This window comes from Neovison vison, chromosome 11 (assembly GCF_020171115.1).
Source record: "Neovison vison isolate M4711 chromosome 11, ASM_NN_V1, whole genome shotgun sequence".
NCBI lineage: Eukaryota > Metazoa > Chordata > Mammalia > Carnivora > Mustelidae > Neogale > Neogale vison.
Genome location: NC_058101.1, coordinates 112192985 through 112217409, shown reverse-complemented (window position 1 = coordinate 112217409; position 24425 = coordinate 112192985). Strand labels below are relative to the sequence as shown.

The window sequence follows — 24425 nt, the reverse complement described above, 5'->3', positions numbered from 1 at the left end:
GAATAAAATACTTCTTGGTCATGATGGATCTGTAAGGAGCTACACCAATTGGATCAGTGTCCATGAGAAATAATAGAAGAAATCATTTTTAAATAATAGACGAGTTGATATATCGTTGAAGAGACCAACTTACAATTTTCCCCTCAGGACAATTTTCATGGCATTTTTGGACACTTGGATCTATAGGTACAGGTAAGAGTTAGAAAACAGGGAAAACAGTGCGACCCAGAAGATTCGGTATTAAAAATAGCCAAAAATTCTTTATACAAATCCAAGGAAGCAATCACAAAAGCAGACTAAAATTAAAGCTTGGCTGATTGTAAATGCATTCAGATTAACTTTGACAGAACTAATTTTCTGTCTCCATGGAGAGATGGGGAGAGAAATGCCTGCCCAAAGCAGCATGTAAGAAAGCCCTATCCTGCCAATGTGTGTATTTATGAAAGGGGCAGAAAATCATGTCTCCATCCCTTTAGCAACTCTGCCTGACACTATCCAAAAAGGGTGTGTGTGGCTTACTATTGGAAAGTCGAGGATGCCTGGAATCTAGGAATATATGTGTTTTGTGTATGATGCATCAGGCTCCCACCCAAGCACCTATAAGCCCTACTGATTATGGATGGAACCCCCCCAAAAATATCAGCCGAAGATCTATTGTGTCTGAGCAGGAAGGTTGCTGATATTATTTTCTTTGAAAAAGATAATGAATATGTTCTTACTCTGAGTTTTCTAGAATGATTTATATTTATTAAAAATGTTTATTTCCTCAGCAATGCTACTTCATTGTGCAGAAAGATTTATTAGAATACAGTATTTTTTAAAAGACCAAATCTTAGCAATGTCATAGAGTGACACCATGAAGCCAAGAACTCTCCAGTGGGTATCCTTCAATTGGATAGGCTGTCCTGGTGGAAATGAAAATCCTTAAACTCCACAGAATAATAAGATAAAAGGCATATTATATTATTAATGTTGGGTTTTTTTTTTTTTTTTTGCTCTCATAAGGCTTGGTGAATATTAAAAGAGATGTTGGATCTGAAAAGGTTTTGAAAGATTATAAAGCACAAAACATATAATAAATTATTATAATGATTTCTATTATTAATACTCAGAGAGTTCTAGAATGAAAGATGATTGCACACAGGAGTCAATTTTCAGATATCATTCTCTTACAGATTTTGGCCATATGGTCTATAAACTATAGGATCTAATATTCCTTACTGTTCTTTTGGAATTTAAAGTTTATTGCTATGTTTTTTAAACTGTGTGTCATGACCCCTTAGATGATTATGAAATCAATTTAGTGGTTAAAAAGCAACATTAAAAAATATGAAATTGAATGAACAGAAAATGCCAAGAGGGATCATATAGAGTATTGTGTGTATATATACAACGTATGTGTGTATATGTATATGTGTGTATTATATATTAAATATACACACTGATACACATGTATATATGTATATCTATGTATATATATAGGTATATATATATAGACATATCTCTATGTGTCTATATAGATTATATTTATATATAATATATATACACACACAAACATACACACATGCATACATACATACAAACATACATACATAAATATCTGTGTGTATTTCTATGTGTAAGAAGAAGTGACACAAATATATTTTTTATTGCAGGTCACTGTGAAAATCTGGATGTTCTGGGAGGCAAGATAACATTGTAGCTAAAAGCAGGGTCTTTGCAGAGAGATAACTGGGTTCAGGCCTGACTCTATCACTCATCTATCTGTGTAACCTTGAGCATACTGTTTAACTTCTTCCTGCCTTTGTTTCTTCAGCTGAAAAATGGGCACAATAATAGTAACTATTTTATAGGGTTACATCAGAAGAAGTGCCTATAAAATCCTAACATCATGCCTGGAATATATGTGCCCAACAGATAGCACTCCCTCACTTCACCTTTCCCCACCACGGTAGCAAATGTATCATACTATACAGATATTAGGTATTATCGTTACCAGTCAAAATAAACAGAATCAAGTGAGACAAAACAATTGTGAATGTAGAAGGGCTAATTATTGAAGAGGATGTTTCACAAAAAGAAATCTAAGGACTATCATGCTGTGCGTGATAAAAAGGCAGATTTCATACTCAGATTGGGCCCTGGGAAGCTGAGCTTGTAAAACGTCCCACAGGTGTGTTTTATGCACAGTGCTTAAATCTGAGAGCCACTTAATAACTGATTATTTATGGAACACCCATGTTGTACATGGCACTGGGCTAGATACTATAGGCAGCAGGAGGGAGGTTTTGAGAGCTTGTGGGAACCAAGCAAACCTGCTTCTCAGCAGTGTGGTTCTTACCCCCTGGTTTTTGATGGTCCCTCTACTGGTATTTCCAGAGTGTCGGCAGCAGAAAAGTTTTTGTACAGGCTGACAGCTGACATTGTCTAGCATAGCAGCTGAAATTTCACATGTATCTAGGGACCATTTAGGTAACACAAATGATAGAAAATTAGGCACCATAATTTTTTTTCTTGAAACATGATGCCCACCTGGGCTATTTTTCATTTCTAAATTTTAGTAGAGACAAGAATACAAAACCAATATACTTTTTTTCCTCTTGCTGCTCAGCAATAAGCTATATGTTGTCCTATAAGAATGCAGACTCAGTGGCCTACAGACTCCATATCTGATTGCTAACAGAAGCTGGTAATGTGAATTATTATGTGATTTTTTTTTCTAATTGCGTAGGTTGTTAATTGCTTAAAACTTTATCAAGAATTCTTGTGTGGGCCAGCATTTCGAGGGCTAGACCAAGAAGCCTATGGATTGCCATCTTGAGACATTGATCTAGCAAATTCAGGGCTGAGTGTGTCAAAGTTATCTTAGTGTTTCTTGTGGCCTCTTACTTCAGAGAAAACCCTCTGGATTTCTCCCCACAGCTCTGCTCTTGTCTGACTCTCAGACATTTAACCGAAAAAGACAGCTTGGTGGGCAAATCTGTTTCTGTTAGTAGGATTGCATATATAACATTTTCTGAATTCACATTTTATAATTATTAATTTATCTTCCCTTGCCTACTTTCAGGCAAGAATGTTAGGCAATAAACATTGCGATTTCAGAATATTAAATAAATGGATATGATTCTATTTTAAATAAATGGAAACTATTAGCACATGAGTCAGGAGAACCAAAAGTTTTCTTGATGGCTGGCAAGACTCTTCATCATTATTTCCGTTAAATTTTGATGATTACAAAGGATAAATATGTCCTCACATTCTTTTCTGAGCCAGTGTCTTCATTGCTACGGTTGCTACGTAAACAAAACCCTGAAGCTCTTACAGGTAGAAAGGAACCTGTCCAGAGTGGTTATGATTTCTTCTCAGCTCTTGTTCTTTAGAGAAGGAAGAGCAAACGTTCGGCACCACCGCCTTACTCTGTAGCATATGTGTCCAAGTAGAAAGTCATTAAATTCTTTTCTATGGAGTCTGGATCTAGCTTCACTTTCAGCCTCCCCAGCACAGAGGCTACAACTAAGCAGGAGTTAGCATTCAAGATACAATCCATCTGCATCCCAACCTGGAGTTCACTGCAAGGAGCTTTCTGGAATGGGGTGTGTCTTGTATCTGCATAGTTCCGGCCAGCTTTCTATTGGGTATCATATCACTGCTAAGCGTCACTTTAAAAAGATAATATTACTAGTCCCAGTGAACTGAATGCTAAATTTCTTCAGTTTAAAATTTCTTTAGGGTTGTTTGGTGCTTAGTACATAGGAGAACTTTAATAAATGCCAAATTAGAATCAATTTCCAAAATAATCTGGCAAGCCCTTTTACCAAAGGTCTGGGAACAATTTCTCTTGTGGTAACTATAAAAACTCTTTGAAATTGCACAGGTCAGCCCTCTTCCTTTACAGATAATGCACCTAAAACCCCAAGAGTTAACTTACTTGTTCAAGTTCATCAGCCATGAACAAGCAGGCTACCCCATTTTGTGGGTCTACCTAGTGATTGTATTTGTTTCTTAAAGAAATTTCCATGAAACGTAATGGCTTAAAACACCAGAAATTTATTTTCCCATAGTCTGGAGGCCAACAGTTTCACTGAGCCATACAGAATCAAGGGGTCAGTAAGGCCCTACCCTCTCCATAAATTCTCTGGGAGAATTCACAGCTTGTTGCTTCTAGATTCTGGTGGTGGCCGGCATTCTCTGGCTTGTAGCTCCATCCTCCAATCTCTGCTTCTCTATCCCCATGGTCTCCTCCTCTTCTATGTGTGTCAAATCTCTGTCTTTCTCTATAGGGACATTTGTGATGACATTTAGGGGCCACCTGGATAAACCAGAGTCTCTCTCCATCTCAGGGTTGTTAAGCACATCTGTGAAAGGTCCTTTTTCTATGTAAGGTAAGGTTTGTAGGTTGCAGGGATTAGGACCCTCATGTCTTTGGGACAGTTATGCAGCACAGTGGTTATGAGTGTGGAGCCTGGATCTACCTGCCTGACTTTAATCCTGGTCTTGTACTTATGGAGGTTTGGACGCTTTTGTTTCTTCATCCCTAAAATGAGGATAATTACAGTATTTATTGCATAGGGTTATTGTGAAGATCAAATAAAAGAATACACATAAAAACCCTTATGAGGGCAGTGTTGTTACCTAAAAGCCCTCAGTAACTGTCCTCATTCAGAGACCCACTCTGTCTGCCCCAAATCCGTGTAGCTGTCGAACTTTTACAGAGTTCCTGGTTGTACTGTGATTTAATTAAATAAATAAATTACTTTATTCATTTACTTATTGCTTCCAAGATACCACACTCCAAGTATCGGAATTAAGCTTCTTGCCTCCTGAACTGAGCTGGTCTTGACAATGTGGCTTTTGATCTAGGGAATTTCTGTCTTTAGAAGAGGTTCGTGGTGCAGTTATCTGCTAGGCTTTCTAACCATCTTCTGGACTTTCTGACATGGGTCTGTCCTTGCAGCGAACAAACACAACTGCTTTACTGTGACTCACATTTTCATATTTCCAAATTTTTGATTAGTTCTTTTACTTGTTCAAAGAACAGAGGGGTGGAAGAACACCTTATAAAACTTTTTAAAAACTCATCTTAATGTATTTTCAAAGTGCTCCTCTGGTGAATAAAACAATTCTATGGTAAAATATAGTCACAATACTTGCATTTTTAGAAGGAAAAGAAGTATCTCTCTTCTAATAATGATAAAAGGTGCTAATTATGTTGTCACAGTAGAGTACCACTTGTGCTTAAATCACCAACTCTGCCCCTTAATGGGAAATAACTGCTGTGAACTGACCAGTATGGAATCCTTTGAGAGGTCTAGATTAGTCTTCTGAACCTTGGGCACTTATTAAAAGTAAAAAATGCCTACCTTAACGCCACAGAACTCTAAAAAGTTTGCTATGGTTTCCTTTTCCAGGAATAGATGATCTTATCTTGGCTGGAATTTTTAAAATCATCATTATTTTTTTTTAATTCAGCAACTCTTACAGTGATCATTAAATGTTAAGGGACACAGTGTTGGATGGGGTTCTCTTTTTTACTTGCCCTTTCTCCTCAAATATTCTGAAAGACAAAACAAAACAAACAAAACCCAACCAACCAAACAGCAAAAATGAACTACATGAAGCTCCCTCTATAATTAAGCTGAAAAGTGAAGAATTGTCACAAGTTTGTTTAAAATTCAGCGTTACCATTTCCTAAATAAGTGACTTGGCCAAGTTACCGAAGTTCCCTGTTCTTAAGTTACCAAGTTTCCCGCTTCTGTTTCAGTGTGCAAAATAAGGATAATAATAGAATCTACCTCATAAGATTGAGGGTTTATATCGGAGCTTTATTTACAACCTCTTTCAAGATTTTTAAAAAGTAATGTTTTTGACCACTCTTAGGAATTTATGGCGGACAGTTCCAATAATATCATAGTTTATATCCAGGAATAGAGATTGGAGTGATCTTTAAGGAAATCAGCAGAAAGATTATCTTGGCAAAGTCTTCAGTTTCACTTAGGGATGGCTATCCCTTATGGCACAGAGGTCATTTAAACGGAGAAATCCTGAGTGAAAGAAGTCCCTGCAGAAGGAAACACATTTAAAGCTATTCTTTATTTCTTGGCTTTGGGGCATTTATAGAACAAGCATATTTGTATTCAGTTTTCCTAAAGGGTTTTTTAAAAAAATAAATATTTTAGAGCTAGGACTGTAAATGACATCCATTACAGAGAAGAGGAAGAAAAAAACCCATACAAGCCACTCTTCTATTCACATTGCATCTTTAGTTTTAGAAAAAAAATGATTATACGCCATCACAATATTTTTTAAGGTATGTCTTAGGGAAAAATAATAAGAAACATGCCAACTTTATAGATGAGGAACCTGACATATCAAAAAAGTTAAGGCTCTTTCCTCGGAGTATAAAGAAACGAATGCAATGATTGCAGACAAGCTTTTTTTTGCAAATAAGCAGTTTAGCCGTAAACTTCCCTTTTCATCCAGCATAAAACATTATTTTAATGACACATTTTAGTCCAGTGGGTTAGCAGCCATGCTTATAACACATAGATAGCTGATTTCTCCTAAAATATAACTTATGAGACAGTGTTCTATCAATTGGTTGTCTACCTCTCAGAATAAACATGAGCTATAAATATCGATAGATTTGTGGGAACTCTGCAGATCTTAGGAATTTCTGTTCAAATACAATAGAAAATATGTTTGGAAAAATACAGACTGATGCAATCAGGTATGTCTTATGGTTTTTAATCTTGAAATAGGAACCACATAATCAACTATTTAATATAATAGTTGAGATTTACATGAAACAGGAAGAAAGTTATGGTTAAAGATGTCTGTCTTACTATCTAAAAAGATCTCAATTGTGCAGTTAATCTTATCTAGTACAAAATCTCGCCTCTGTAAGTTATAATTGGCTTATCAGGGGCTTAAATGGTTGCACAAGGGATCAAACCATAGCTCAGAAATGCATGTTAGTAAACAGGCCATTTATTCTGGCGTGCTGGTAAACCGGCCGAACTCTACCAAGATATTTGGTGTTAGGCTGCCACACTCTGTCATGGTATAACCTAAATCTTTCAGAACACCTGGTTAAATAAATGTATTATATGGTCAAATCATTGTAATTTTGTATAATTTAATCTTGTTTTCTGCCCCGTAGAAAGGTAGGGAATGGAAAAGAAACATAAAGCCACGAGCAATGACTTCTATATATAATAATTCACAAGATTCCATCTATTTAATTGAAGATACTATTGCCCTACAACAGAAATTTAATTAATTAATTCCTTTAAGAGACTTATTGAGGTCCAACATATACCAGCCATCATTGTAGGCATTTTGCATTCATCAGTGAACAAAAAACCCAAAAATCTTTGCCCACGTGGATCTCACTTTCTCAGGGGGTGGGGGAGATGGGCTACAACTCATGATTATAATAAATAAGCAAATACATAGTAGGTGAGAAGTTGATAAGTGTTATGAAGAAAATAAGTACAAAAATGTACTGGAGGTTTCAAGGCGGGGTGGAGCACAGAAGAAATCACTTTACTTGATGTCCTTGAATTACTAGGGTGAGAAAACATTTTTACTTAAAGAACATATCATTAGCATTGAATAACATCATCACTTTGTCCCATCATATGCTTTCAGTTTAAGTCCGTTTCATTCCATTTATTTATGTCTTCAGTTCCTTAGCACCAACTATGTGCAAAACACCATTTTTAGGGGTGTCGGGGTGGCTCAGTGGGTTAAAGCCTTTGCCTTCGGCTCAGGTCATGATCCCAGGGTCCTGGGATCGAGCCCCACATCGGGCTCTCTGCTCGCTCCCCCCGCCACCTCCACCTGCCTCTCTGCCTACTTGTGATCTCTTTTGTCAAATAAATAAATAAAAATCTTTAAAAAAACAAAAACAAAAACAAAACCCACTATTTTTAGGCACTGAGGGAATCATGATAAAGAAAATAAAGTGCCTGATCTTGTGAAGCTTATATTCTGGTGGTGGAGACAGTCAACATAAAAGGAAACAAGTAATGATGAAGAGAAATGCTCTCAAGAAAAACGAAAGCAGGTTTGGGGTTAAGAGAGTGACAGGGTTGGGGTCAGTGGGCTTTACGTAAATCGGTCAGGGTTGACCCCGCTGAAGAGGTGACACTTCAGCAGAAACCTGAATGAAAGACGAGAGTGAGCCTGAGCCACATTTAAGAGTTGGGAAAGAATATTCTGGGTGGGAAGGAACAGGTATTACAAATAGCCTCTATTTGAAATGAGTGTACTGCATTCTGGAAACAAGGAAGCTGGTGAGGTTGGAGCAGACCAAGCGACAGGGGAGAGGCAGGAACCCCAGGCCTTCTGATACTTCTGCACAAAATAATAGTGAGTTTATAACATTATGCCTCTGGAAAGTAAGATAATTTTGTGAATGACCACCTGACATAAACACAAACACCGCCTCGCCTCTCATACCCAGAGAATTTGTTAGAAGCACGGACTCTCTTGTTGGTCAGACTAGCTTCTCCATAGACCAGCTGTAAACTCAGGCAGGATTTTTAATCGCCCTTTCTTGTCAGTTTTCCCATCTGTATAATAGTGATTATCGCATCCATCACATGAAATTGTTGCAAGGAATGAAGGAGTTAATCTATGTAAGTGTTGGTCAAAGGGTATAAACTTTCAGTTACTGAATGGATAAGTTCTGGGGATAGTTTTCTGCAGCACGGTGACGACAGTGAATCACGTTGTGTTATGTACTTGAAATTTGCAGAGAGAGTAGTTTCTAAGTGTTTTCATTAAAAGGAAAAAAACCTGTAACCATGTGAGTTGAGAAATGAAGTGGTTGAAACAGTGCCACCATCTAATCATTAATTCTAGAGTCCAGTACTGGCCACATGGGCTATCAAGCAACCGGGCTGTGGCTAGTCTTAATGGACAAGTACTGTAGGTGTAAACACATCAGATCTCAAAGATAACCATGAAAAAAAGAACATAAAATATTTCATTAATACGTGTTTATATTGGTTACTTTGTTGGAATGATAGTTGAGAAATACTGGATTAAAAAATATATTACTAAAGTTAATTGTGCCTGTTTCCTTTTCCTTTTTTAAGGTTGGCTATTAGAAAAGTTTAAATGACATAGGTGGCTGGCATTATGTGTCTCTAGACACTGCTATTCTGGATAGTATGAGAGAGACACTACAGACTCACAAATGTGAATAAGCTTTGGTGCAAACCCACAGGTGGTCACAAGGTGGTTCTAATCCTAGGGAAAAGGACAAGTGAGCAGTGAGAGATGAGTAGAGAAGGCCACCTTGATCCTCCTCCATTCTTCTCAGGAGCTATCATATTCCAATCTGTAGCCGGTGGCATTTGTGATTTATTGGTTTGCACACAGAGTAAAGAAAAAAAATCCATAGGAACTCTCCTGCCATTCCCAGGAAGATGGATTCCCTGTGCACATAAATCCACTCTGACTCCTGAATCATAGGAGAACGATGACCATATGGAGTGCTGCTCCATCCTCGGGCATGGGGGGAAAATTACAATCTAATTGTATGTGAACTGGCAGAGAATTTCATCTTCTAGGATTGAGAGCCAAGACCTGGGACATGAAGTTGTAAAACAAGAAGAGCCTTTTTAAGTTTTTAATGTTAAGTCAGGGGGAGGAAAAAATAAATAAATAAATAAAAGGAAAAGAAATGTTATCTCAGTATGGATAAGTTTTCAAAATGTACAAATAAAGTTTAAATCATAATTTCTGTTGTTATGAACACCTATTATCATCCACTGAGCATTTGTTTTGTGTCTGGCACTATGCCACAGGCTTTATAAGTTTATCCAATTTAATCTTAAAATAACCCTATCATTTGCATTTCACGGTTGATGAAACTCAGGCTCAGAGGGGTTAAGCCACATGACCAAGGTCATATTAGTAAGTGATGGAACTAGGATATGGACATAAGTCGGCCTGGCTCCAAACCCTGTGCTCTAACCATTCCACTATGCTACTGACATTGTATCCCTCCCCACAAACAACTACAACCACATCACCAAGAATGACAACATCAAAATAGCAGCCCTATCAAAAGTAAGACATTGCCCGCAGAATGACAGTGTTTGCTAACATTTTGCCTGAATGACTCCTACCTTAACACTAAATTTCCTACTGGCTTTATAACAAGGGATACCGGAAGAAACAACCCAATGAAACTGGTAGCCATATTGCCATAAAGGCTCTACTTGGGATAGACTTGAGATCTCTCAGAAGCAACTCCTCGCTCTGCAGCGGAAGCCACAGCACCCACACAGGACGCCAGCACAATCCTCTAGTAAATGTGTGACATTCTAGAGCAGGCACGTCATGGTCTCAGCCCCGGCCTGGCTAAATTCTAACTTCCATATTTCCTTGTTTGCTCTTCTGCCTTGATTGGGTCACAAACTTATTTTTATATTTTATATAGCTGTATAAATGAAGTATTATAAGCAAACACTCAGCCAGTATTCATTCCTGCCATCAACTTCTGAAAATAGAGCTTTCTTTTTTTGTGAAAGAACGTTGAGCCCCTCCACTGTACACATGAGTATAAATCTAATTAGGTGAGACATAATTGCATTTATTTAACCTTAGCATCATAGTTATCTTTGCCTGGGACAAATTTAAACTTTAATTGCAGTTTATGTGATGGCCATCTGTCATATATCACTGGGCAAAGCCCCACACGCTTACTTGAAACAGGGCAAACTAGGAAATCGTCAAGCTTTGTGGAATATTGGCAAGAATTTGTTTGGTAGAAATCAGTCTTAACAAAGAGAACTGAAATTTAACCTATTTTTTTTTCTTTTTAAATTAAGCATGATATAACTCTATGTAGCCAAATCTTTACATATTGGACGGCCTTCTTTGGCCACAGACACATATGAGTTCAGTAAAGTATAGAAATACAGGCAAACTGTTCTTCAATCTTATTGCATGAAGATGAAAAGGGGCTATGGGCAAATTAATCTCTTACTGAGTTTGTTTTCTTATTATTTGAAAATATCAAATTACATTCAGCCAAGTTTATATAAAATACATTACAAAGAAAGATGGGATTCTTACATGTATTTAGTTTTTATGTGAAGAATAGAGACATATATAGAGTGTCTCTATACATACATACACACGCACCATACATATATACATACAAACACACCATACATATGCTATGATATTATATATATATATACATACACACACACACACATATATATATGGAATTGGCACAATAAGAGGTTCTTCATTTGGAACTCTACAGTCCTTCAACTTCAGCTTTTAGGCAAGCCAATTTAGATGGAATATAAATTGGTGATTTAAAATATTCATTATAATTGATATTAATAAACACATAGCAATGAAAGATAAAGATATAGTCTTATATTCTTGTACCTCTTTTGATTATAGTTAACGCCAAGGAAGTAGAAACAATCATCAGAAGTTATTACGAACAGTTATATGCCAATAAGCTTAGCAACCTAGATGAAATGGATGCATTCCTGGAAAAATATAAACTACCAAAATTGAACCAGGAAGAAATTGACAACCTGAATAGACCGATATCTAATAATGAGATTGAAGCAGTGATCAAAAACCTCCCAAAAAACAAGAGCCCAGGACCTGACGGATTCCCTGGGGAATTCTACCAAACCTTCAAAGAAGAAATAACACCTATTCTCCTGAAGCTGTTTCAAAAAATTGAAGCAGAAGGAAAACTTCCAGACTCTTTCTATGAAGCCAGCATTACCCTGATCCCCAAACCAGGCAAGGACCCTACCAAAAAGGAGAATTTCAGACCAATATCACTGATGAATATGGATGCTAAGATTCTCAACAAGATCCTAGCCAACAGGATCCAACAGCACATTAAAAAGATTATCCACCATGATCAGGTGGGATTCATCCCTGGGCTACAAGGATGGTTCAACATTCGCATATCAATCAATGTGATACAACAAATTAATATGAGAAGAGAGAAGAACCACATGGTCCTCTCAATTGATGCAGAAAAAGCATTTGACAAAATCCAACATCCGTTCCTGATTAAAACGCTTCAAAGTATAGGGATAGAAGCTAACTTTTGATTCATTTAAATATGTGACCAAAACAATTGGTCTCTTGTTTCTTTACAAAATGTTTAAAAATATCTTTTGGCTTCATAATTAATAAAATAAAGTCTTCAAGGTTTGTGGTAAATGACTACAGTGAATGTAGGGGTATGCCAATGAGATCCCTTTTCGGGACTGACCCTGCTTTTGGGAGTGTTGCCTATGAGAGAGCTCTGTGTCTTTCTCCTGGAATTGCCCTCAGTTGAGGAGAGCTGACCTGACCCAGTTCACACAAGCTGGTGGGAGCTGAGGGTCAAGCAAGGGCCCACATCCATTGATTAGTCTATGTGGGGCAACTCTGAAGGGCCATTCAAGCTCCAGAGCTCCCTATGGGGCCATTTTTAGTCATACCTGTCCTGCAGCTCAATTTCTCATACCTGCCAAATCCTATGGCCTGCATGGGTATTATTCCTAAGAGTACTGTTCAGTATGTTGCCTGCATGTACGTCCTCATCTCAGAGTCTATTTCCTGGAGAACCCATATAAGACAAAGAAAAAATCTCTTTAGATATGCTCTGAGAGGAAAGATTAATATATATATAGCATTTTAATAAACTTCACTGAGAATTTTTTATAACAGTTTTAATTCAATAAAATTTATTAAACATCTATGATGTTCTAGGCATTGTGCAAAGCATGAATGATATAAAGTTAAGCAAAATTGAATTAAGCAAAATTGATTCCAAAGAACTTGCTGGCATGAAACACAGATATTACAACAAGTGAATATAATTCAACTTAGACAAGCCCTACATTAAGAGAATGGACACACTGCTCTGAAAGGATTGAGAAAGGGATGCCTATCTTTCTGGAGACCCAGAAAGAGGCAGGAATGACTTCACTTAGGACATTTGAAACAAATTCTTCAAAAAGTTCAAGCCTCTTGAATCATTCTTTCTTCTCTCTCTTTCACATCTCACATCCAATATCTCAACAAAAGCTATTACTCTTAAATACACAGTAGTCCCCCTCTTGCCAGCCATTTTGCTTTCGGGGGTTTCAGTTAGCCACGGTCAGCTAAGGTCCAGAAGCAGATGACTTATCACCAGAAAACTCAAGGGTGGGCTAACACTATGATTGTCACAATGCCCTGCGCCATTCACTTCATCACGCAGGCATTTTATCATCTCACAGCATCGCGAGAAGAAGAGGGGGGTAAAAAACAGTAAGATATTTTGAGAGAGGGACCACATGCACTAACATTTCTTACAGTATATTGTTATAATTGTTCTATTTTATCATTATTGTTGTTAATCTCTTACTGTGCCTAATTTAGAAATTAAACTTTATTACAGATATAGACAGAAAAAAACAGCCTATATTGGGGTTGGTCCTATCTGTGGTTTCAGGCATCCACTGGGGGCCTTGGAACATCTCCCTCTTCTCTCCCCCACAAGTAAGGAGAATTGCTGCATCCAGGAGCCAGGATGCACCCCCTTCGCTGCTCCTAATCCATGCAAGTCTAACTTCTCTCATAGACTCAGCCTCATAACTGGGTTTTGTGCTTCTACCCTTGATCTATTCTCAACACAAGTCGTGATTCTGTTAACACGGAAGTCAGATCATGAATTGTTCTGCTGAAAACACTCCGAGGTTCTCTTTTCAAGCTAAGAACCAAAGGTGTTAGACCTACAGTATCCTGGTCCATCTGCCTGGGAGGGCCAGTGCATGCCTGCTTCTGAGTATTGGTACCTGTGGCATGTACAGCTCCCTCTGCCTGAGTCCCCCTTCCCTGCCTTCATGTTTCCTCAACTGTGAACATCTCCCAAAGAAGTTCCCTGACCACCCTCCCCAGGACAACATACCCTCTTTTCCTGCTTTACTTCTCTTCATAGCGCTTACCATCTGCTCTGGTCGTGATTATCATCTATTTGATTTTGAGTTTGCCCTTGCCCACCTGAACATAAACTCCACGAAGGCAGGTCATTAACTGTTTTGATTTGAGCTACATACCCAATACCTAAAACTGTCCCAAGAACAGACTAAATGCTTACTAAATATTGTTAAATAAATGAATGTTTACAAATAATGAACAGAAGTAAGAGAAGGGTGAAATCCTTCATTGTGAACAACAGCTGGAAAGCACAGACATCAAAGAGTTGCTAATCTAGTGTGATGAAAATGGAAACATTCTCTCTGGTTGGAGCTGGAAACATAGGTTGAATGTGTAAACTATGAAATATGGTTGTCATAGGCTGAATTGTTCACATGTCGAAGCCCTCACATCAGGACCTCAGAATGTGACTTCATTTGGAGACAAGGACTTGTAAGAGGTGACGAAGTTAAAATAAGGTCTTCAGAGTGCCTTTAATCCAACGTGACAACGTGACTGGTGTCTCTACAGGAAGAGAAATCTGGGCCTGCACTTACAGAGGGAAGAACGTGCAAAGACATGGAGAAATCAACCATCCACAGGCCCAGGAGAGAGGTTCTGGGAGGAGCCAACACTGTTGGCACCTCGACCTCACACTTGTAGTTTCCAGAACTATGAGCAAAGAGATCTCTACTGGTTAAGCCACCCAGTCTGTGGTACTTTGTATTGACAGTCCTAGCAGATTCATATGATGGCACAAGGTACCGTAAAGGATCTTTACTTTATCTCACAAGCCACTATAACATTTTAGCAGGGAGGGAGGCACTCTGTGCAGGGATCTGAGTTTCAGAAAGATTGCATTTGTGGTAATATGGAGGACAGACTAGAAAAGCGAAACAATGGGAGCCATGGAGACTAACTGGGATATGTTTGCAGCCGCTGTGATTTAGATCAAGAAGAAGGCAAGGGAAGAGCAGAGTACGGAATTGGGAGAAGCCTCAGAGCCAAGACTATCGGGACTCGTTGGGACTCAGTGATGTGTGACAGGTGGGGGATACTGACATCCATCACTAACAATTTGATTAAATGCATGCATACAAAAGAGTTCAAATAATGTACTTCACATGGATTTCAGCAGTCTCAGACTTGAGAAAATATCTCAATATGGAGCCTTAAGACAGAGTAAAGCAGCATTCATGCTGCTCAAGATGTGAATAGCACTCCTTGGGAAAAGGGGTCTGCAGAAGAGCTGCAGGCAACATCTTTCTTAGGCATAATATGATTAGCATATTAAAAAATCTGAGAATTTTGCAATGAATAAACCTATTTAAGTTCATCCAAAAAAAATATTTCCCACATTTATTTGCTTATGGAACCCTGTTCTGTATTAACCTCTTCATAAGCATGAATACACCAGAATTTAACACAGTTTGGAAAACAGTGGTGTATTTTGAGGCATTCTAGTGGTTCCAAAAAATAAATAGAGAAGCTTTGTATGGGTAATTTCTATTTCTAGTAGTAAAACTAATCAACATTGTTCTAACACACTGGCAGAATAAACTCATTCAAGAAATGAAGTTGGTTTTCCTATAGCCTAATTCTTACCAGATTAAAAAAAAACAAAAATTCAGAATCTTTAAAAAAATATCACTAGTTCTTTCATATCCCTAAAGAGAAATTGTCCATGTCTTGAAACAAAAAATATATCCTGGTGACGTAAGGGGAACGTGTAGCTCAAATGCAGAAATCTGGGAGTTCTGACCAGGGTTCTTTGAATTTAGAGCCAGTGACAGCCTACATTTGCCCACATTCCACCCAGGTTCTGAAGCCCAGCATGTCCGTACACCATGACTCACATGCGATGCGCACGTAGGCCTTTCTGCTCTTTGTGGTGCCCGCTGAACTCCAGGCCACACACTGGCACCAGTAATCTTCAGGCCCAAAAAGTTCTTCGACTTGCTGGCGCGAAATCTCAATGCTTACTTCCCGGACAATGAGACCTGCCAAGAGAAAGGAAGATTTAAGTCAGGAAAAGCCTTATTACTGGCAAACTACAAAACGTCATACCATTGTATTTCCCCCAGTGATCCATCTTGATGCCATCGATCAACAGCCCAGATATTGTCTCTCTCCACCTGTGATCTTCCTTTGGCTCCCATTATTTGATGCCCAACTTTTTCATTTTCTTATTTGCTATTTCAAATCTTCTGCTTTCATCAGAAGATGAAAGTGGAGTAGATCTATCACAGCACAAAATTACACTTTTTTCCAAAGAGTTGGACAAATATTCACCCTCTTCTGAGTTAGCGTCCTTGGTATAGTCAAACATGAACACGGGTTTCACATCTTCTAAGGATTGTGCCCCCATTATATAGGTCATGGATACGATATCCATGTGCTATACATAACCTTACAATGATTAAATATTCCTAACTCCTCACATAAAATGACAGAGAATAAGCTAAAACTATAATCGTAAGTATATAAATTATTAATATATAGGTTAATGTATATAAGCATACATCACATTTTATTATAGTTTCATCTGGTACCACACAGCTATATACAGTTTTACAACACTTTATATAGTTTTACAGTAACTGTAACTTTCTTAATAATTCCTTAATAAGGAATGCGAATGACCTAAAACTGTAATCACAAGTACAAAAATCAAACTTATATCTATATATAATATGTCAGGTTTTATTATAATATGACCCAGTACTATATAAATATATAGTGCTTATCTAAAACTAAGTTATTTTTATCGTTATTTTTAGTTATTAAAATAAACTGTTTTCTTTAAAAAAAAAGCCATCTTATTTAACAAATCCTTGCTATTCTATTCAAAGAATGTATGACTTTAAAGTTTTCATGCATAATATTTCAAAAGCCCAAATGTTTCTCTATAATTGTGATGTAACCAAAATCCTGTTAAAAGTGGCTTCCATCTAAAATTCTCAAACAATGGATTTTATTTTACAGCATTATGTAATCTTGAATAACAAAAATTGAACTAAGAATCTGGGATTATCATTTGAAGAGTATTTATCTTGATAAATCAAAGTCTTTTTCAGAGAGTTATTCTACAATGTGCCTCTTTACACTGAGCAAGAAGGATCATCTGAACAATGTATGTGGGTAACTGCCAATTTTCCTGCACAATCTTTCAGAATGAAGTGCCTATTGAGACAACTAACAGGGAGACCCTTAGGGTTAAGTATAAGCACAGTACGAAAGATGAAATATATTGCTTTCTACTTTTTATTCATGTATTCATTCATTCATTCACTGAACAAATATTTATTTCTTATCATTATGGAAAAGGTATTGCCCCAGGGACTTGTGAATCTCTGGTGAGTAGGATAATCATTACCCCCAAAGAACTTCTATCATTGTGAAGGGGGTACATATTAACTACAGATATGCAATTTACTACTTAATTACAATTGTGTTCAATGCTACAAAGGAGAAGTACACAGAAAAATGGGAGTGAATAACAAGTGAACCCAAATTAGCATGAAGGATTCAACATGAGTTAAGTTGGTTAAATTATCTAAGGGGGAGGGACAGAACATATGAGAAGAAGCGAGAAAGAGAATGAGGAGATTGGGAACCCAGAAGACAGTTGAGCACCAAGAATGGCATGAGATGAAGAGAGACAAGAAAAAGATCAGTCAAAACACAGCAATGTAGACCAGTGGTTCTCAAAGTGTGGTCCCAGAACAGTTTCACCAGCATCTCATGGGAACTTGTTGAAAGTGCAAACTCTTGGCTCCCACTCTAGACTCAAATTGAATAAGAAACTTTGAGAGTTGGGCCCGGAGATTTGTGGTTTAGCATGCACCTAAAGAATTTAGATGTGTCCTATAGTCTGAGAATCTGTTGCACACCATGTTTAGGATTTAGAACTTCTTTCTGAAAGTCACGGATATCATTAAAGTATTTTAAGCAAGTAGATGACATCATCAGATGAGAATTAATATCTATCTATATATGTGTGTGTATACACACACATATGTATGTATGATATGTATAAGATATAGAGCTTAGTTCCTAGAAGGTATGATTTCTTAAACTGTTTGACTATGACTTCTTGGTATAGGTGACATGAAGGTGTCACCTAAAGACACCAGAGTATTCCAGAACTTACCCTTAAACCTACAACATGCTTAAATGGGTAAAACCCTTCAGGAAAATTAATGAACGCCCAACAGAAGTAGATGCTCTCCCCCTGGGAAAATAAGCAATATTTTCTATCGAGAACTGAGAGGACTTGAGTCATAGAAACAACTCTGCCCTCAGGTCTACTCAAGGGTCCCTGAACTGAAATAAAGCCCAGGAAAGTGGATTTTGTAAGCCCAAAGCAGGGCAAGGTCCTAATATGATATCTCTATGGCCAAAAGTTTATTAAACACATTTAAAGTGATTTTGAAGTCTTGAAAATTAACAAGGCTTTTATGCTTACACAGTTTTATACAATTTAAAAAGTTTTTATACCATTTAAAAAGAATTTTCAAGGGTTGACTGGATGGCTCAGTTGGTTAAGCACTGCCTTTGGCTCAGGTCATGATCCTGGGGTCCTGGGATCAAGCTCTGCCTTGGGCTCCCTGCTCAGTGGGGAGTCTGCTTCTCCCTCTCTCTCTGCCCCTCCACCCACTCATGCTGTCTCTCTCTTTCTCTCAAATAAGTAAATAAAATCTTTTAAAAAATAAAAATAAAAGTAATTTTCAAGTAACTGGCATATCTAAATCCCTCACCCTTCCATGAAAATGTTACTGTATTATTTTAGTCAATGTCCCAATAATAAGACAATCTCTACAGCAGAAATCCTGACTTATTAACAAAAAACACTATCTATTTTCCACTTTCCTAATCCCTGCATAGGTCTTCTCATTTTCCTGTCCTACTGTAATAATTCTCATTTTTTGATCTCTAGATGATCACTGAAAGATGGAGCCCAGCTTTCCCACTTGCCTCCCACTTTTCTTTTTATTCCACTCTCTGGAATTTCATACTTTTGCCAGTTTTACTTGTTTATACCCCCTCTCTTCATGCAGAAATTCAGTTACTGGACACAAAACTCTTCTTTTAAAAGTTGTTGCAGGAAATTTACAGTCACCAAAGGGCTGATAAACCTGCAGTGTATATTTCCTCGGAACGGTAATGGTTTGTTCCAAAATGCAGGGCAGCAACAAATGGGCTCAGGATATTAAAACCACACACAAATGTTTTGCATCCCAAGATGATAACCTCAGGTTTCATTCCTCATCCCCTCTCCCCCACTCCCTGCCTGTTTACTTAAAGCAATTATAGGAAACCCAATTACATGTTAGGGCAACTTCACTAGGGCCACTGTATCCTTCAGCCCAAAGAGGCTCATGGATGTTTCTGCTGACCACTAATCTGAGGCTTTTTAAGAAGCCACAGGCCGACCCTCCTACTACAGGGATTATTCACAGTATGAATGTTCTGAATTGTGTGGCTCGGGCTCACTGTGGGTGCAGGAGTCAAGCACACACCGACTTTTGTCTTTAGCTTCATAGGTGCCCCATTCACGAGGAGATGGATTGATGAGTTGGGTAGGGTTGTCCTGCCACACACCCAGAGTTTACATTCCAACTTTTGATCAATAGCACTAGACCAAGAAAGAACTGAAGCAGTAAGTGTCTCAATACTGAGAGTTTAGAATGCCCTACAATCAGCTGCATTAGTCAAGCTCTGAGATACTTTGTTATAAGCCATCTTTTCATTACTGTAGGTAAGTTCATTACCTATGACACTCTGCTCAACAAACCAGAGGCTAGTGGTTTGGGTAAGAGGAGGTAATATCCTTTCTCTTTGAAAGTAAAATTTTAAATCTGCTTGAAGTCCCCAGATGGAAAAAGGAAGCTGCCTTGAAATTTGTAATGCCATCAGCATTACTTCCAAGGCGGGAGGCTTTGAAGAGCATTTGGGAACTTGAAATTGGTTTCAGGTTACTTAAGGGTGGGGGAAATGCTTCCTTCTACAGATTTACTCAAATACAAATGGGTATTTTCCATCACGTCTGATAAGATCAAAGATTTTCCATCAGCATTCTTCCTTTAATAGTGGCATCTCCAGGATGCATGCTGTTTGAAGTTTGCACTGATCTGCTTTTATAATAGGATTCATTGTGGTTTGGGAGCCAGAGTGCAGGCAAGTAATTAGCATGCTATATCAAGAAGACTTATAATGAATATGAATATGCACTTGCTAATAGGGAGTTTCAAATGATTTTAGAAACCCAGATGCAAATGCAAACCTCTGATTGGATCTTTGTATGGCTATACATGCATATGGCAATAAAATCTGGCAAAATGATATTTATTCCTTATCTTTAGCAAAATTTTAATTTTCTAATAGGGTTCAGGCACCACAAATATTGTTTTCTTATAAACTGTTATAAAATAATCCAAATACAGGATGAAACTATTGTATAATTATTTAAAGCAATACCTACATTCCCCGAGAAATATAATCTGTAGTACCGTCAACAAACATTAAGAGTCAGCTAATATCAAAAATTAAGTCAAGTTCCAGAAATTGTAAAGACGGACCAAACATCGTTTCCAGCACTGTGTTCCTTTGTCTCGTTTATTAGGTGATACTCCCAAATCCTGCATCATCTCGGAAGATTTTATAAAATGTGGTCATCAGGGGCACCTGGGTGGCTCAGTAGGTTAAGCCTCTGCCTTCAGCTCAGGTCATGATCCCAGAGTCCTGAGATCGAGCCCCGCATCGGGCTCTCTGCTCCGCAGGGAGCCTGCTTCCCCCGCTCTCTCTCTGCCTGCCTCTCTGCCTATTTGTGATCTCTGTCAAATATAAAATAAAATCTTTAGAAAAAAATAAAAATAAATAAAATGTGGTCATCAAATCCTCGCCTTCTGATACCCCATGTACATTTCGCTAAACAGCATATTAAGCTCACATTAGATGTAGGTGTTATGTGTGTCTGAGTTGTATTTCTTCTTAATGACTGTATTTTCATAAGGCCTTAAAGGGAAGGTTTGAGACATCGCGTTGTATAGACCTACTAATTCGGCCTCCTACAACACTCTCCCTATTGGGAGAAGAGCTGCAGAGGTCACTTGACCAAATCTCATTATAGTATGTTCACAGGACAGAGGTTGCTGGGAAATGAATGAGGCTCAGGTAGGGATGATCTGCAACATGTTACAACACTTTATTGAATTAGCAGGGTCTCTTTTTCATGTTTTCTCCCAGAGTTTAATCCTATTAGTTTTCACTAATATGACCTAAAACATGGTACGTATCAGTGCTAGATGTCTTTTTTTCCCAAGATTTTATTTATTTATCTGGCAGAGAAAGAAACAGCAAGAGAGGCAACACAAGCAAGGGGAGTGGGAGAAGGAGAAGCAGGCTTCCCACTGGGCAGGGAGCCGGAGGAGGGCCAATCCCAGGACGCGGGGATCATGACCTGAGACAAAGGCAGACGATTAACTGAGCCACCCAGGGGCCCCTAGATGTCTTAATATAAATTAAAGTCACTCAAAATAGCGGCATTATTTAAAAGGCTGTCATAACAAAAACAAAACACACCACCAAGACAACAAAACCCTGAAAGTTTTTCAGTTACTCACTAAAATAATCAAAATATGGTAACCCGAAAGCCAAACCTTACAATCAAGACGTGGTTTCATGTTACATGAAGTCATCTGACACTCTTTAAACTACATCAGGAAAAGACACTGGACACATAATTTATCAACTTTTCCGTGAAATGTTTTCCTTGGATTTTTAATATATTTAATATATAAATAGACCATCTAACTAAAATTACTTTGTATCATTAAATATCACAACTAATCTTTGACAAAGCAGGAAAGAATGTCCAATGGAAAAAAGACAGCCTCTTTATAAATGGTGTTGGGAAAATTGGACAGCCACGTGCAGAAAAATGAAATTGGACCATTTCCTTACACCACACACAAAAGTAGACTCAAAATGGATGAAGGACCTCAATGTGAGAAAGGAATCCATCAAAATCCTTGAGGAGAACACAGGCAGCAACCTCGTCGACCTCAGCCGCAGCAACATCTTCCTAGGAACATCGCCAAAGGCAAGGGAAGCAAAGGCAAAGATGAACTATTGGGATTTCATCAAGATCAAAACCTTTTGCACAGCAAAGGAAACAGTTAACAAAATCAAAAGACAACTGACAAAATGGGAGAAGATATTTGCAAATGACATATCAGATAAAGGACTAGTGTCCAAAATCTATAAAGAACTTAACAAACTCAACACCCAAAGAACAAATAATCCAATCAAGAAATGGGCAGAGGACATGAACAGACGTTTCTGCAAAGAAGACATCCAGATGGCCAACAGACACATGAAAAAGTGCTCCATATCACTCGGCATCAGGGAAATACAAATCAAAACCACAATGAGGTATCACCTCACACCAGTCAGAATGGCTAACATCAATAAGTCAGGAAATGACAGATGCTGGCGAGGATACGGAGAAAGGGGAACCCTCCTACACTGTTGGTGGGAATGCAAGCTGGTGCAACCACTCTGGAAATGAGCATGGAGGTTCCTCAAAATGTTGAAAATAGAACTGCCCTATGACCCAGCAATTGCACTACTGGGTATTTATCCTAAAGATACAAACGTAGTGATCCAAAGGGGCACGTGCAACCGAATATTTATAACAGCAATATCCACAATAGCCAAACTATGGAAAGAACCTAGATGTCCATCAACAGATGAATGGATCAAGAAGATGTGGTATATATACACAATGGAATACTATGCAGCCATCAAAAGAAACGAAATCTTGCCATTTGCGACAACATGGATGGAACTAGAGTGTATCATGCTTAGCGAAATAAGTCAAGCGGAGAAAGACAACTATCATATGATCTCCCTGATATGAGGAAGTTGTGATGCAACATGGGGGCTTAAGTTTGTAGGAGAAGAATCAATGAAACAAGATGGGATAGGGAGGGAGACAAACCATAAGTGACTCTTAATCTCACGAAACAAACTGAGGGTTGCTAGGGGGAGGGGGGTTGGGAGAAGGGGGGTAGGGTTATGGACATTGGGGAGGGTATGTGCTTTGGTGAGTGCTGTGAAGTGTGTAAACCTGGCGATTCACAGACCTGTACCCCTGGGGATAAAAATATATGTTTATAAACAATAAAAAATTTTAAAAAAATCACAATTGTGATTTTTAGTAAGTCACAAAACTAAATAGTAAATCACAAAGTAACTAAAATTACTTTGTATCATTAAAAATCACAGGTATATTAGATTTATTATAAGCATAATTTGTTAATTACATTTTTTATCTTTGTGATCAAAATGAATTTACCTAAAAATCAAAGAATAACATGGCTGGGACTGAATGGGTCAAGGGAGTTGCTTGGAAGCATTTCATATCTAGGTCATTGACCTGACTTCCTGTTTTACGTGATAATTTCTAATTACTTGATTCTGTTTGGAATTCCTTGTCCAATGAGGATCTGTGTTTCGCTTCACTATGTTTTTGTTTTGTCTAGAAATGAGAAGAAAATATTTATTAGATTATATATCTGGAGTGGGGAGTGGTTTTAGGAAGCTATATGATGACCACAGATAAATGCTGTTTTTCCCCCTTAAGACTTGAAATGTTAATTGCAAGATGATATTAAAATAGTTATAAATGATACTTTGACAACACTAATACCGTTTTCCCCTTGCCTTTGCAGAAGTGTCAGGTTTTAGATGTTACAGGAGAACCAGTCCTTCTTCTTCTGATTTGACTTTCCAAACACCACCAAACTTAGAGCTGCAAGTATTAATGATAATTGGAGTATGAGGGTATGCAAAATGCTCTTTCTTACACCAATAGTGGTAACGAGTTAATAGATTAATTCTACCAGTTGTGATCCATGATTTATTCGCATTCTAAATTTTAGTGATGAAAAACCTGTTGAATGTCTGTTCCAAGAACTCTTTCCATGTCCAAAAAAGGAGCTAAAATCTTTCTGTATTTAACTTCTGCCTTATGTGTCAATTTCTTTGGAATATAATGAAGTGATTTTGTAAAAATGTGATAAAGCACATTCCACTGACATAGCAAATACGTTACTCATCAAAATATTTTTCACAAAACATTAAACTTATTACATATATATTTGAAGACATATTCTAACATTTTCTTTAAAGTATAATTCTTAATGATTATCTAAATCATAAATACATGCATTACTTTCTCTTTTTATTTCATGAAATACATTGGTAATTTCAAAAGAATTTTAACAAAATTAAAAAAAAAATTCTGTCCATAAGGGTGGGGGGAAACTCTATTCTTGGAGGTTGACTTAACCATGAACTTGTGAATTACAGACCTTATTATTGCTGTACCCTTATCATTACTCTACCCTTATTATTACCAGCCACTCATTTAATAGGTACTTATAGAGATTCAGCCATGTGCCGCACAC

General features: G+C 37.8%; 1 protein-coding gene across 2 annotated transcripts in view; it reads right to left on the bottom strand.

Annotated features, from left to right (window-relative positions):
* UNC5C (unc-5 netrin receptor C) overlaps window positions 1–24425 on the bottom strand; it is a 355335-nt gene that overhangs the window by 100768 nt on the left and 230142 nt on the right. For both annotated transcript variants that reach the window (XM_044224455.1, XM_044224456.1), the window contains exon 3: window positions 15807–15950. In XM_044224455.1, coding sequence (XP_044080390.1) covers window positions 15807–15950 — 144 coding nt within the window. The remainder of the gene's footprint in view (window positions 1–15806; window positions 15951–24425) is intronic.